The 14580-nt window shown below is 45.1% G+C and overlaps 1 protein-coding gene across 4 annotated transcripts in view; it reads left to right on the forward strand.

Moving 5' to 3' along the window:
• SLC13A4 (solute carrier family 13 member 4) overlaps positions 1 to 14580 on the forward strand; it is a 344476-nt gene that overhangs the window by 262223 nt on the left and 67673 nt on the right. For all 4 annotated transcript variants that reach the window (XM_069628767.1, XM_069628768.1, XM_069628769.1 and 1 more), the window contains one exon: positions 1508 to 1614. In XM_069628767.1, coding sequence (XP_069484868.1) covers positions 1508 to 1614 — 107 coding nt within the window. The remainder of the gene's footprint in view (positions 1 to 1507; positions 1615 to 14580) is intronic.

Raw genomic sequence — 14580 nt, forward strand, 5'->3', positions numbered from 1 at the left:
GGGGAGCTTGCGTACTATCTTTACTCATGTTGAAAATCCTCTAAAAGAAGAATAATACTTAAGTCACATGAGATCTCCATTATCAAGAAAATATATACCAGCTGTACTCCTAAATATACTGAGATTGGGTACCAGGACTAGAGCCGGAGGGATGGTAAAGGAGATGGGACATGTTGCTGCTGTATAAAGTGTATGGAGGGTTGTGCATATAGCGACTTGAGAAGGAAGTGCTTGAGACCACTATCGTTGAAGGATAGCATCAGCTGTTGGTCGTCCGATGAAAGTTTCTTATGAAAGCAGAAGTTATGGAAGTTAATTATGCACTTGTTATTTTTTTCTTATTGGAAAAGATATGTTCTTATGGAGCTAATGGAACCTTTTTCTGTTTTTTGGATTGTTTGGTACTGATATTTAATTGATTTTATAGTTTTAAATATCAAGCATGTTTTGTATTTTTAATGGAGACATTTTAAGAAACGTATGAACACTTGAAGAGCTCACATTCCAAATTTCAGAACTTCATGTGTCGCAGGATCATTTTTAAATCGCTCAGTGTTTTACCCCACGTTGCTCAAGGTTTGCTAGAAACATTTATTTTGACTTCAGTAATTCTGCATGGAGCTCATTGCAAACCAGGTGTAGAGTAAATCTAGGGAGTAAAAGTCACGTGTAAGACTTTTACGGATGAGGTTAACACTAGACCTCGTCTTTAATCATGTGTATGGCTGAGAAGACGGATGGATCGAAAGTTACGGTTCCGCCTGGACGTTCCTCTCCACCATACTCCAGCATGTGCACCGGCATGCATTTTCATGCTGGTTCAAATTCTATGGATTCCTATGGAATAAGCTTGCATTTTACTCCAGCAAAAAGCCGGCGCATTCAATAGGAATCCATTGTCAACCATCGTAATGAGTATGCCACCATCTTACACTCCACATTGCACTCCACTGTGCAAAAGTGGAAAAGTATGCAGAGGGCACCTGCCTACGCAAGAGTAGAAAGATAAGAGTGCCCATTCTGTGTAATTCACGCAGAACTCAAAAATGTGCTCCTATGTGTAATCAACTGTTGCTTTAACCATGTTTAGACTTACAGCATATGTAATCCCAGGGTCCAGGGTTAAAATGTGTAATGGTAAACACACACACACGTTATTAAATATGTTATGTCTACATAACCATCTGCTGTGGCTGTTTGCATTACCCAAAACAAAAATAATCCTTACCTCACCTTGCACTGCAGACAGCTAAATCTGACTTTGCCCATAAGAAATGGAGAAGGAAAGGAAAGGAAAGGAAAGGAGCTACACGCATATATCTAAGCAGAAGTGTATGGTTGAGTGTTTAAGAGGCAGGACTTTGAAGCAGTAAGCATGGCTTCGAGGACTGGCTTAGTTGTTTGCCTGTGAGTGATTGAATTTCCCTCTTATGGCATTGACCGCATAGAGCCCCAGGCATAACTCTAATTGTAATATTCAATTTATCATGTATGTTTTTTTTATTAGGAAAGGCTTCAGGACAGATGCTACAGTGTCACTCTTCCTCGGATTCCTACTCTTCTTGATTCCTGCCAGGAGACCCCACATCCTCTGCTTTGGGAAGAAACAGGCAGGTGAGCGGAGGAACCGTGAAATGTAATCATGCAGGGTTCGAAATTGAGGGGAGCTGGGAGCTATTTAGCTCCTGCTTGCAGCCCAGAAAAGCTAGGTCAGTTTCACACCAACAGCTACCAGGAACGACTTTTGCCTCCCAGGCCAACTGATGGTGAACAAATGCACCAATGTGCGTTTCAGACAGTCGAGCAATCTATAAATAAACAGTAGGATACATCTATGTGACATTTAAAGTATAAGAGGTTATAAATAATGGACAAAAACAGGTTTGCATTTTATGTGGAAGTAAGATTTGCAGAACACTATGTACCATCTCCTTGTTCCCCAACGGTAGCTCCTGGTCACTCATTAATGCTAGATACCCAAGTGCTCCTTTTAGCTCCTGCTTATCTAATCCTAATTTTGATCCCTGTAATGTCATGTTAAAAATAATGTATACTATGTGCATCACTACTGTATTGTCCTCCCAGCGAGGGGTAAACCCAAAAAGGAGGAGCAGAAGTGAAAGAAAACGAGAGGCAGGAGTAGAATACCAAAGAATAACAAATGGAAAGCGACAATGGGGTTAAAGGAGAGGGAATAGGGTTGTGGTGGTGGGGATGCATGCAGAGTGCTGATCAGACGAGAGGCTATAGAACCCTCTGATAAAGCTGGATAAGATGCCAAGTGGCATAGTCCAGACGGGGCTCATCAGAGTCCACACAGAAGAGTGGGCTGATGTTGCTAGATTAAAAAGTCATACAACGGAAACAATATTGGCCTACCTGGTAGTCTGTAAGGCATTAGTGAACGTGGAACAATAGAGCTTAAGGTCAATATTGCTAATGAAGCACTAGAGCTTGGCTTGTGAACCAACTAAGCAGTAAAATCTAGGTGTCTTTTAGGCTGAATAATATATATATATATAAACTTATATGATGGTTTTAAGGTGCAGGGGGAACCCTCTTCTGTGGTGAATATTATAAAAATTACTATATGGATTTACCCCTAACCAATTTCAAGAAATTTTGTCAATGCTTTGGCCCAAATTGTTTCTTATTTGATCCAAATTTGACAAGCGTTGTCCACGTTACGGCTGTTAAAAAATGGCACTTAATAACTTTTTTTCATTTTCTAACACATTGTCCACAAAATGTCCAGTTTAGTGGGGCTCTTGACAAACAGTTTGTTTGGAAAATTCATCCAAATCCATCCATCAAGTCAAAACTTATTAGTTTTGCTCAGCCTCTCCATTGCTAAAAAGCACCAAGGTCAATATAAAGATTTTAAGCAGCAGGGGGCCTGACCTAGACTGTCAAATATTTTTAAAACTGCTGGATGGATTTACCCCAAACCATTCGAGAAATTTAAGTCAACGCTTTTCCTTATTTGATCCAAATCTGCCCAGCGGTTTTTGCGCTAGCTGTTTGAAAAACTGCACTGTTCCTCTATGGGAAAATGAATGGGCTGAAAACTGTGAAACTAGGGTGTTTTGTTTTCTTCATAACTTTTTCATTTTACAATGTATTGTCGCAGAGTTTGCAAAGTGGGGGGGTGGGGTTGGGTGGGCGTGACATACCTTTTGTTTTGAGAATTTCATCCAAATCCATCCAGGAAGTCAAAGGGTATTAGCAATAGAATTCTGGGAGAACATGGCTGCTTTTCCTTTTCTGAAAAGCATGTCAGCCTCTCTCTCTCTCTGCTGCAAAGCACCATTGGAGATATAGCTAGATTAACTGCTCCTGAGGAAGGGAATTATCCTGCAACACGTAGAGCTTTCAAAAAGGATTGTGTTGTTTTTGTATATATGTGAATTATTTGTTCTTCTGTACTTTGGTCAGGTTGGACATACAAAAAAGAAACCAGAAATATATATTTTTTCTACTCTTAAGTGGCATGAAAGCACGATTTATTGGGAAAACATTTTCTTTGGAAAATCGATAAAACTAAATAGGTTTTCCTTATAAGGTCTTAATTATAAAATTGCCTGTAAACATAAAATATTGGCTCATATCCAGTAGCAAAGGGTGTGCCGGGGACGCAAGTGTTCTGCTGACTGTGGTCACTTCCTGTTTGTTCTTTTAATTTTGAAAGGAAACATTCAGAAACACCCAAAAATCCCAGTTCCATACTTTTCATTAAACATTGCAGCAGTGAAAGGGCTTGGTTACGGTTTGTAAAAAGTTAGTGCTGGAAATAAAAATGATTTACTGTGAAATGTAAGCGATATTCAATCAACACTACAGCTAGGTCAATGCCTAGTCTGGGATGCTGAGGAAAACCCTTATTGATGTATTTTTATGTCCAGTTCAGTACTCTGGATGACAACCCTTGTATAACACCCCCCTCTTAGAATCCCCCTGACCTCACTGAGCCACGAAGTAGGTTTGTTTTGCAAATTTAAAAGGTTTATTTGGACAATTCAACAATATATATCTATCACACTTTATAAATAAATTGATAACTGATATCACACTTCAGAATATGACCGTGATCAACAATGGATAATGTTACAGGGGTACACTGATTTGGTTTCTAAGGAGTAGTGTAGAGGATGAGGTAGATGAAAATGCTTGATGGTTTCAAGGAAATGCAAGGTGGAATAATATGCAGTACAGAAATAACTTGTTCTGATTTTAGCAAAAGGTAATATGATCACTTTTTCTTTTGACAATTCACTCCCCCCTATGCAATACAAGAAATGGAAGGAGAGCACACAGTCTTCAAGAATCCCGACAAATCACACTTTGTAATGCAATACACAGTTCCAGTTCCCCCAGCAAGCTTAGAGAAAACAGGGATGAGTTTTAAACACAGGCGAATTACTTTTATGTGGTTTGCAAGGAAGTGAAAAGGTGCTAAAATTGCTTTTAATTCCCTCTAGAGGTTCAAGGTGAGTGAGAGATGCTTGTTGGTATTAGTTCAGGCTCACTTTAGCAATGCTCTATGAGTTATTACCAGGTTGCAAACAGATTTTAACAAAGGAAAGCAACAAGCTGCTGATTTCTACAGAAAGTATAGGGAGTAGGAAGTCGGTTCTAGGTTCGTTGGAAAGCCTAGATTCTAAGCTTTCAGATGTATTTCGTTCCTAGCCCAAAAGGTTCAAGAGATACGGACAATTTAATAAAGGTAGATTTTCGTATTTAAAGTAAAACTCAAAATGACAGGGTACAGCTTGCAGCTGCAGAATTGACAGGTGACAGTTGTGCAGCTTTAAAAATGACAGATGACACAATTTCTAGGAGGCTCTTCTACTTAGGTTAAAATAGTTTGGATTAGATTATTTTAACTAAGAGATTGGTTCTTCACAGTTCTGCTAGGTACTCACAATATTAATTTGAAATAGGCCTCGTCGCGGTCTGGTCAGGTTGGACGGGACTTCTGGCGGGTGGTTCTGAAGTCCCGGCTATCTGGGTCAGCTCTGCTCTCTGGGTCTGTCAAGCACCGGATCTGCTCACAACGGTCTGGTTTGTGGTTCTCTCGGGTTCCGGATACAGCACTGCTTTCTGGATACTGCTACAGGTTCTTGCAAAAATTCTTGGCAAAATTCAAACAGCTCGCCCGGCTGTTGAATAGTTTGGTTGGTTTTTAGGCCTGCTGAAGAGGATTCAGCTGGTGGATTCAGGCCTCTCTGCTACAAATTCTGGAGTTAATTTCTGCTACAGGTTCTGGAGATTGATGGATTTGAAGTCTGGATCTCTGGATGTGAAGTCGTCGGTCAGCATGCTCCACAGCAAATGGAATTGAATCTCTCTACCTGTCCCAGCAGTCTCTTTTTATGTGTTTTGAAAATGGGTGTGTGCCTGGGCCTAGCTAAGCCTGCCCCTCTCTACTTGTCATTGGCCCAATTCTCCCCTCTCCCATGATTGGGGGAAGGAAATGGAGTGTTAGAGTGATGCTGTAGGTTTTATGGTCAGAGGAACCTCCCCTTGTCAAATTGCCCACAAATCTATATTTGATTCAAATATATATTTGCCAGGTACACAGTTGTTTGACATCACATACACACATCATATATTACTAAAGATAGTCCCTGTCCCGACTCTGGCGTTTCTAGGAGCTTGCATTCAAAAATGGCAACTTATTTTCAATTTTAGTGGGTTTTGCAACATTGGTTTTTCATCGAAAATTATACAAAGGTACATTTCCCTTCCACATACATCCCAGTAACTTTCCATGTCTCTAGCTTAAACACACTGTCTACAATAATCATAATTAGCAGGGTTTTGCCCCAGAACATGGTACAAATTGGAGTTTGGACTCAAATCGTGAGGGCATTTTTCAAACTAAGACTCTCAAAGTTGTACATTCCTGTCATTTGGTTACAATAAATTATCACTGTTTCTATAAAATATATATTTGTTGCAATTCAACTCCCCCAAAGTGTTTGGGCCCGCCTCCAGGAGTCTGGGTGGGTCAGTGATCACATGTCTCTCCTTGCTGGCAGAGGGCTGTTGACAGGAAACACTCAAAATTAACATACCCCATTCAACAGAAAGAGCCTTTTGTGTGGGCTCCAGCAGGCTGCCTGGAAGTCTCTCCTCAATCAATGAACAGGGTCATGTGATATCCTGCCTCCTGGGGTGGAATCTCTGAGGTGTTAAGGTTTCCCAGCCTCTTGGCCTCTGGGAACAGCAGGTGGCTAAGATTTCCAATTAACTAACAAGCTTTGAAGTCCCTGCCCCTCTTGCAACTCCTAAATACAGTTTCCCTGTCAGAGTTTAGACCGCTAGCGCCACCTTGGGGAATTTGTCGGTACTGCATCCATTTTTGAGTTGTCTTGAATTACTGCATTTCAATAGAGTGGTCTTTTGCTTGATAGTATAGGACCCTTGCTTAACATTGTTTTGATGGCATCCTTACAGTAGAGTGGTGATGTGGAACCCCCCACAAGAAGGTTGTATCTTTGGAGTGGTCTTGTGCCAACTGCGCAGTTCTCCTATTCTGGCGTGAATGTGGGCAGCGATAGCTCATCCCCACATCCACCCAGTCTATTGATTTAGTTTGTTCTGGGATAGAATAATGGGCGGCGACAGCTCATCCCGACATCTACCCAGTCTATTGATTCAACATGGGTCAAAACCCTTGACAAATCCCCCCGCCCGACTACGCTTTGATTCAAGTCGAGGGGAAGTCGGGTGCAAAGGAGGTTTTGAGCCCTTGCGCTGCTATGTCCCCATTATCTTCTTCCAATTCCGAAAATGGCACAGTTCGGCATCTTTTCCTCCATCCGGTTGCATCGATCGCTTCTCCTCGCCGGTCCTAATGGGAATATTGGGCGGTACCCCGGTCCCCTCGGATCTTTTCCCCCGGTCGCCGGATCGTCCTCCTTGGCCAGTCTCCAGGGTTTCTTTCTCCTAGGACGACAAAGGAAAGCGGCAATACCTATTCGTAGACATTTCTTCCCCACCATTGATATAGTGGGGTGGCATATACATTTTATAGTCAAAACATTTGCGTTCTTATTTTAACAAAAAACAAGATACAATTATAAGACATTTTTTTTCCAAATCATAATATTTTAGAGACTATATGTGGGATATTTTAGGGTTGGAATTGAATTACTCTGGGGCGGTCCCCTCTGGTATTGCAGAGGACTCCTCCAGTTGTTGCAGAGTGTGCCTGGGATGGCAACACTTTAGCTGATTTATATGGACCCACTTATCTTCCCCCTCTGCCAAACTGCCTTTGGGGATGCAGATCTTATAGGCAACAGGGGAGATCTTGTCTATAATTTCAAACGGTCCCTTCCATGTAGGCAAGAATTTTCGTTGTTTGGCCTGGTTCCTTTGGAAATTGTATAGATAGACCCAATCACCCACCTTATATTCCTTTCGGGTAGTTTTTAAATCATAGTGGGTCTTCATGCTCTCGGCTGATCTTTCTAGATTCCGCTGAGCATAGGCAAAAGCATGTTGGAGGTGTTTCCTTAAATTCTCCACATTCTCATGAGTTGTTGGTGGCATTTATCAGTGTCTGCTCTTGGGTCCTGTAGAGCAAATGCTGAGGAAGCGCCATCTTGCGTCCGGTCATCAACTCAAATGGTGACATTGTAGTTGCAGATGAAGGGGTAGATCTGATGGCCATTAGGACCAGAGGTAGTCGGATATCCCAACTTGGCCCAGAATCTGCCACAAACTTTTTTAAGATGCTCACAATGGTTCGGTTGTATCTCTCCACTGCTCCAGAAGAAGCTGGCCTGTAAGCAATGTGTAGCTTCCTTTTGACCCCCAGTATCTCCCACATCTTTGTCATTACTTCACTGGTGAAGTGGCTACCTCTGTCTGACTCAATCCTTTGAGGTAGACCAAAACGGGAAAAGATGTGGTTAATCATCAGGGCAGCTGCTGTTTCTGCCTTGCAGTTTGGGGCCGGGAGACATTCCACCCACTTGGTAAACAAGCATGTAACGGTCAACATGTACTTGTTTCCTCTAGACGAGCAAATTACAGGGCCTACAAAGTCGATTTGCAAATCTGACCATGGCAGTGTCATCCCCATCTTTTGGAGAGGCGCACGGTGTGTGAGGGATGATGGCTGAAATTGTGCACACACAAGACACCCCTTCAAGTATTGGTCGAGGTCTTGCCCCATGTGTGGCCAGTATGCAACCTCTCTTAAGATTTCCATTGGTGTGTGAAACCCCCTATGACCGGCGGTGGCCGCATCATGGGCTTGACTTAACATCAGGCTTCGGAATGAGGTAGGGACCACCCACTGATCATGGCCAGCTTGTGATTTCCTTACCAACAAACCGTCTAGGATTCAGAACATTTTTGGACATTTCATCAACACTCTTAGGTCCTCTTTCCCAATGTAATCGGTATCCATCAGGGGAAAGTTCTCAGGGTCCTCAAGGTGTTGGTAAAACTTACCAATAATTGGATCCCCCTTCTAAGCTGTAATTAAATCAGCATAAGGGGTCTCCTTACTCCATTGTGCAGTTGAAAGATCATTGTGAGCATTGGTCTGGGACCTAGTGATGGCAGTGACCTGGATTTCCCCCAACAGGGACTCTATTTCTATTAGATCCCCTTGGATGGCCCCGGTTTTGGCAAGCTGATCAGCTAAGTCATTTCCAGTTTTTTCTGGTCCCTCTACTTTGGAATGACCCTTGATCTTTTTCAAGTAGATGGTCATCCCATTCGATGTGACCAGATCATCAATATTTTGGATTAGCTTCCCATGTTTCAGGGGTTTGTTATTAGCACATAACATGCCTCTGGTTTTCCAGTTAACCAGGTGCTCCACGAACCTGTTCCGTACACAATCCGAATCTCTGATTATGACCAATCCGTGGAGTTGATGTTGGACAGCAGTGAGGATGGCCTGATGCACAGCCATCAATTCTTCCACCTGACTACTTCGGGGACCAATTTTGTATCCAGCGGAGGGTCCTGGAAACTCATTCACCCATGCGTTCCCTACGCCGGCCACGAGTTCTTTTTCCCCGTTGTTGTCAACATGGTAAGAGCATCCATCCACATAGACAGTGGGCATTCCCTCGCACTTGTCTTCTTCAAAGACTTTGTGCAGGGAATTAAGGTATGCCTCCATGTTGTCCTTGATTTTAAGACTTTCGTCCTCGAGACAGTTTTCTCTGGCACAATCATGCAAGTCAGCCAGACCTTGCGCGAGGGGACTCTTCTTGTTTTGGCCATATCTGACCTCCACAGGAAAGCCTTGCATTGACAGAATCCAGGAAGTAATTTGGGAATTACTCACATTTCCGGCCCGGATTCCGTCACTTTGGAGGTATTGCAGAGGCTGGTGTGGAGTCTCCACTATGATGTGTTCCCCCTGGATGAATGGGCGGCAATTCTTCAATGCCCACACCGTTGCCAGGAGTGCCTTCTCACAATCGTTGAATTTTTCCTCCACAGAGGATAAAGTTTTGCTCGCATAGGAGATTACTTTATTGATCTTGTCATGCTTTTGGTATAATACCGCCGTTAAGCACGTATTAGAGAACCCTGCCTCCAGGAAGAACTCCTTGTTTCTGACAGGGTAAGCTAGGCAAGGCGCTTGTGAGAGGCTTCTTTTGAGTGGTCTTACTGCCTCGGATTGTTCTGGACCCCATTCCCACTTGACCCCCCTTCAAGAGATGAATCAGGGGTCTAGTGATCTCTGCGTAGCCTACAATGAAGTTTCTGCTGTAATTAGTCAGTCCAAGGAGGCTCCTTAGTTCCCGCAGAGTTGTCGGATCCTTCAGTTTCTGAAGTGCTTCCACTTTCTTTTCTTGGGGACAGAGACCCTGAGGAGTAATCTCATGCCCCAAGAAATTAACACAGGTTCTACACCACTGTACTTCCTGAAAGGAAAGTTTTGCTCCGGCGGCCCTCAACTGCATCAGAACATAACGGATCCCCGCTATGTGTTCTTCCACAGATGAACTTTTGATGAGGACATCATCTACATAAGCCAGGTTACCCCTCGCACCCAGGTCGGGCATGGCCTTATGTAGGAAAATGTTGAATTCATTGCCGGAGTTGAGGTATCCGAAGGGAGTCCGGGTCCATGTGTACTGCTGGCCCCCAAATGTAAAAGCCAGTTTGTATTGGTCCTCCCTACTGACAGGCACGGTCCAGTATCCATTGGTCAGGTCTATTGCTGTGAATACCTGTGACCCCTGTATCTGGGCCAGCCCTTGGTCAATGTAGGGCAGAGGCCATCGGGAAGTATGGACCCGTTTGTTGAGCTCCCTAAGGTCGGCGCAGAGTCTCCACTGGCCGTTTGGCTTCAATATTCCCAGCACCGGATTATTGAAGGTGCTGTGTACTGGACAGATTATTCCCCGGGACTCAAGGTTCTTAATTATTTCAGTAAGGGACTCCATGGATGCGAGAGGCAAACGATACTGCTTCACAAACACTGGAGTCATTCCAGGGTCCGTGGGAAATGTTGTGGTGTGGATGTCGGTGCGACCACAGTCATATGAGTCTACTGCAAAGAGATCTTGGAAATCCAAGAAAACTTGTTTCAACTTTTGCTTCTATTCCAGAGTCACACAGGCATCAGCTAGGTTGACTCTCTCTTCCACCATCTGCCTGAAGCCTAGAAAGACTTCTGGTTTGGCTATCTCAGCGGCCTCCTCCAGCTCGGTGGAGAAGTCCCTGGTCAGAGTGCTGATTTGGACAGGAGGCTTCAGGTCGACAAGGCAGCCCTCATGGACCTGGAAAATTACCTCATACCCTCTGAAGTCACATGTCACATCTTCCTTACCATAAGGGCAAGAAGTGTACACCAGGAAGTTCCCCCCATGCCGGGTGAAAATCCTGTCTGGTGTTGTATTGTCCTCACTGTCACTGTCAAAACAGTGCTTGGGGATTGATCCTAACAGTTCATTTCCTAAATCAATGGAGAAATGTAGGTCATCAACCGCCATTCCAATAATGGTGCCTGCGGCTAGAGTAATACTCTTTAAGTCGCTGTTATCCACCTCTATTGGAATGGTGTCATGTTCTATGTTGACTAATGGTGTTGGGTTTACCCCTAACACTTGCTGTTGGAGAGAAGCATTTAGATGAATGTAAGCATCAGGGTTTTTCAATTTTTGTCCTCTTTTAACTTTCACTTCCAGGGAGAATTGTCGGGTCCTTTCTGGGATGGTGACTTCCTCTTTAATCTGAATTTCAACTGCATAAGGTAGCATTTGAGCTGACCTAAATGCTTTTTCTGAATCATCAAAGCCCATGGGATTATCCGCTAATCGGGACCAAGCTTTGAAGTTTATTAGGTCCAAACTAATGGCAAAGCGATTGAGAATGTCACTGCCTAAGTAAAAGGCGGCAGTGATGTTTCACACGACCCAACAATTATGGACTATGCTCTTGTTGCCAATGGAGATTTTGAGCATACACCTGCTTGGCAGGAGATGTTTGGAATTAGGTGCTTCCAGGTCCATTTCCCATTTGTCTATCAGTTTGAATGTGGGAATGGCTGGATCCTTTGGGAGTTGGCGGAACATGGCTTCGCTGATGAAGCTCTTACCGTTGTTCACACACACTCTAGCGAGAACAGAGTCCTTCCCATCATTTAACTGAACAGGGATGAACAACTGCTCTCCAATTTGCTGAATATCAGCCAGGCTCTGAGCTGATTTCATATCTTTCTGGACTATAGGAGTGGGAGATTGTGGATTTGTAAATAATTTCAGAGTGTTTCCTTCCAGTGTGGAATACCACCTTAAACTGGAAGGAAAGTTGATTTTCAGAAATAGAGAGGACCCCCCATCACCAGTCCTTGTCCTACTGCTATTACTGTCACATCTGGAATCTGGGTATTCTGGAAGTGAAATTCTACTTGGTCAGATTTTTGTTCAACCTTGTGGCAGGTGCTGTTTAAACTAACATGGTTGACACTCTGTTTTAATTTTATTGGTCGGCTAGTCTGGGTCCAAAGGACCTTGTTTACGCAATCTATTAGGGGTGACAACCTTCTCAGGAGGTCATTCCCTAGTAGACAAGGGGTGCCCTCTGGAGTCACTACTATGACCGGGTGTTTCACCTTGTGTCGCCCAATTTTGATGTCCAAATCTGCAGTCCCCTCAACAGGAATTTCCTTCCCGTCAAAGTTCTGCAGTTGTCCAGGAAGAGAGGTGAGAGGAATACGGTAATTCTCCCCCCTTCCTGCATTTACCGGTGGGTTATCGGGGTGCTGCCCCCGTCATTGTTCTGGAGCACCAGGTCCAGAGTTTGGGGCATTCTGCGGTGGCATGCTCATCTGAGGGTTCTGTTGAGCCCTCAGTATGTGACCCAGATCCCGTGCCATATTTTGGACCTGGCGCTCAAGTTGTGAAACCCGCTCCGGCTGATACGGGGCTCTATTTTCTCCCCTGGGCTGATCCCGGGAAGGGTAGCCATCCCTTCTCTGGTAATACCCCGGATTGTGAAGATTTGGGGACCCCTCCACCCTTGGCCTCCCCTCTCCCGGATTAGGTTGTCTGGGCTCAGGGAATTAAGGAAAGAAGGATGGATGATTTTTAGGGCTGGAAATTGGGTGGATACCTGGGGAAAAAGTTCTGCCCAGTATTTGGAGAATTTCTGCCCTCCTGTGGGAAGTTGGGAGGGAAGTTCCCTGGGTTAGGTGCTTGGCTGGATCCCCCCCCTTGGGCTGGAGGAGTCCACACATAACCCAGGATGGGTCGGTTTCCCTTGTAGCGGGGAGTTACATAATCGGCGGAGCGAGGGACCCCATTTGTGGGACTACATCCTCGACTCCCTGTCTGTGACTGGCCCGAGGGCCTTCTGGGCTGTGAATTATTTGGAGCAGGCAGGTTTTTAGGCCCCCCCCATCTCCAAATCTAAAACGGGGGCAACCTTTACCTCTGCCACCTTGGCAGCAGCAGGGGTGCTGTTGGTTTTGGGGTTTTTCTGTGCATTACTTTTATTTTCGCTTGGCTTCTGCACCTCATAGATCCGGGTCGCCTGTTCAATGACCCAGTCTAAAGATCTTTTCTCATGAAAATCTCTCACGAGCTGGGTCATTATGTATTTGGGTAAGGCATGGAAAAACGTATTGATAAATTCTCTGCTATCCGTGCACACCCTTCTGGTGGTCTGCGCAAAAGCACGCTTTAATTCTTGCACAAACTCTTGTGGGGCCTGATCCTCCCCACATTGCAGATTGTAGGCTGCCTTGCGAGCCTCTTGAGGATTTCTGTGCACAGAAACATGTTTCAAGATGGCCGCCCTGTATGTGGACCACCTTGAATGGTTTTGATCCTCCAGCCCTGCAAAGAAACTGGAGTATTCTGGTGAGAAGGTCCATTTGACATACTGGATGCAGATACTACTGTCCTTCAAATGGAAAGTCTCCATCATTTGCTCATAGAGCTCCAAGTGTTCCCAAACAGAATACTTGCCGTTCTTATGATAAGGTGTGATGACACTCCTTATTGCCTTTATTTGTTTCAATGGGTCCTTAAGGAAGGCCCTTTTTGCCTTATTGGCCTTTTTGGTTCGGGTAACTCTGGTCCATTCATCCTCTGACTCAGAAGCACTGCTCCCAGAGGTGCCCGTCTGATCTTCCAGGTTTTCCCGGATTCTGCGAGCCTGCGAATGGCTGGCAGAATGTGGGGACCTGGTCTCCTGTGTCCTGTGACGCTCAGAGGAGTCTTCAGATCCCTCCTTGCTACCAGGATTTGCTGGGTATCCCCCCCACTGACCTAACTGGGCAGAGGTTTTCAGGATGCCCTTAGTGCGCCTACTCTCCTGGGGTTCCCCACTAAATTGCACTGTGCTTGGGTGCCCATACCCGGATGCCCGCCCATCCATTCCTGGGAGGTACTGGCCTATGAGCCCCATACTTCTAGCTGGATAGTAATCTGCCATCCCCGTGGCCCTGGGCTCATGTGCGCGAGGGGACATGGGGGTGGCAGTGTCCAGGGACTGGGAGAGATGAAGGCCTCTGGTACTAGGGCTCCTGAGGTTATGCTCAGGAGTTTCTCTTTCACAGCGAACCTCATCTCTGTCCGCCCCTGCTTCCTGTTGCAATGCAAGAGCCTGCGCTTTCAGTTTCTCAGTTAAGGCCTTACTAGACTCTATCAGTCTCTCCTGCATGGCTACCTGTTGCTGGAGCCTATCATTGTGCTGACAGAGAGCCTCATTCTCTCTCTGTGCCTCCTGATTGGTCCTGGAGTACTGGGCCAGTCTCTGCTGCAGGAGGGTTACCTCCTCAGTCCCATCCCTACTGGCCTGCTCCTTTCTTGCCAGGGCCTCCTCCACCCTCCTGGTGTGATCTAGCAAGCCCTGATGCTCTTTTTGGAGGTCACCTAGCCCCTGGAGGGCCAAGTGATTTTCTTCAATTTTTCTTTTTAAATGGCAGACTTCCTGGCCTAAGGTATCCCTTTCCTGACCAAGAGCCTTCATTTGTGACGCCAGGTCGTCCCTCTGCCTTTGAAAGGCACCAGCTTTCTGGCGTTCTTCATCAAACTCTGCCTGGGTATCCAGGTCTTTCAAAATCAATGTATTGCTTTCCTCTTTCTC

Source organism: Ambystoma mexicanum, chromosome 12 (genome assembly GCF_040938575.1).
Source record: "Ambystoma mexicanum isolate Mex_15411 chromosome 12, UKY_AmexF1_1, whole genome shotgun sequence".
Taxonomy (NCBI): domain Eukaryota; kingdom Metazoa; phylum Chordata; class Amphibia; order Caudata; family Ambystomatidae; genus Ambystoma; species Ambystoma mexicanum.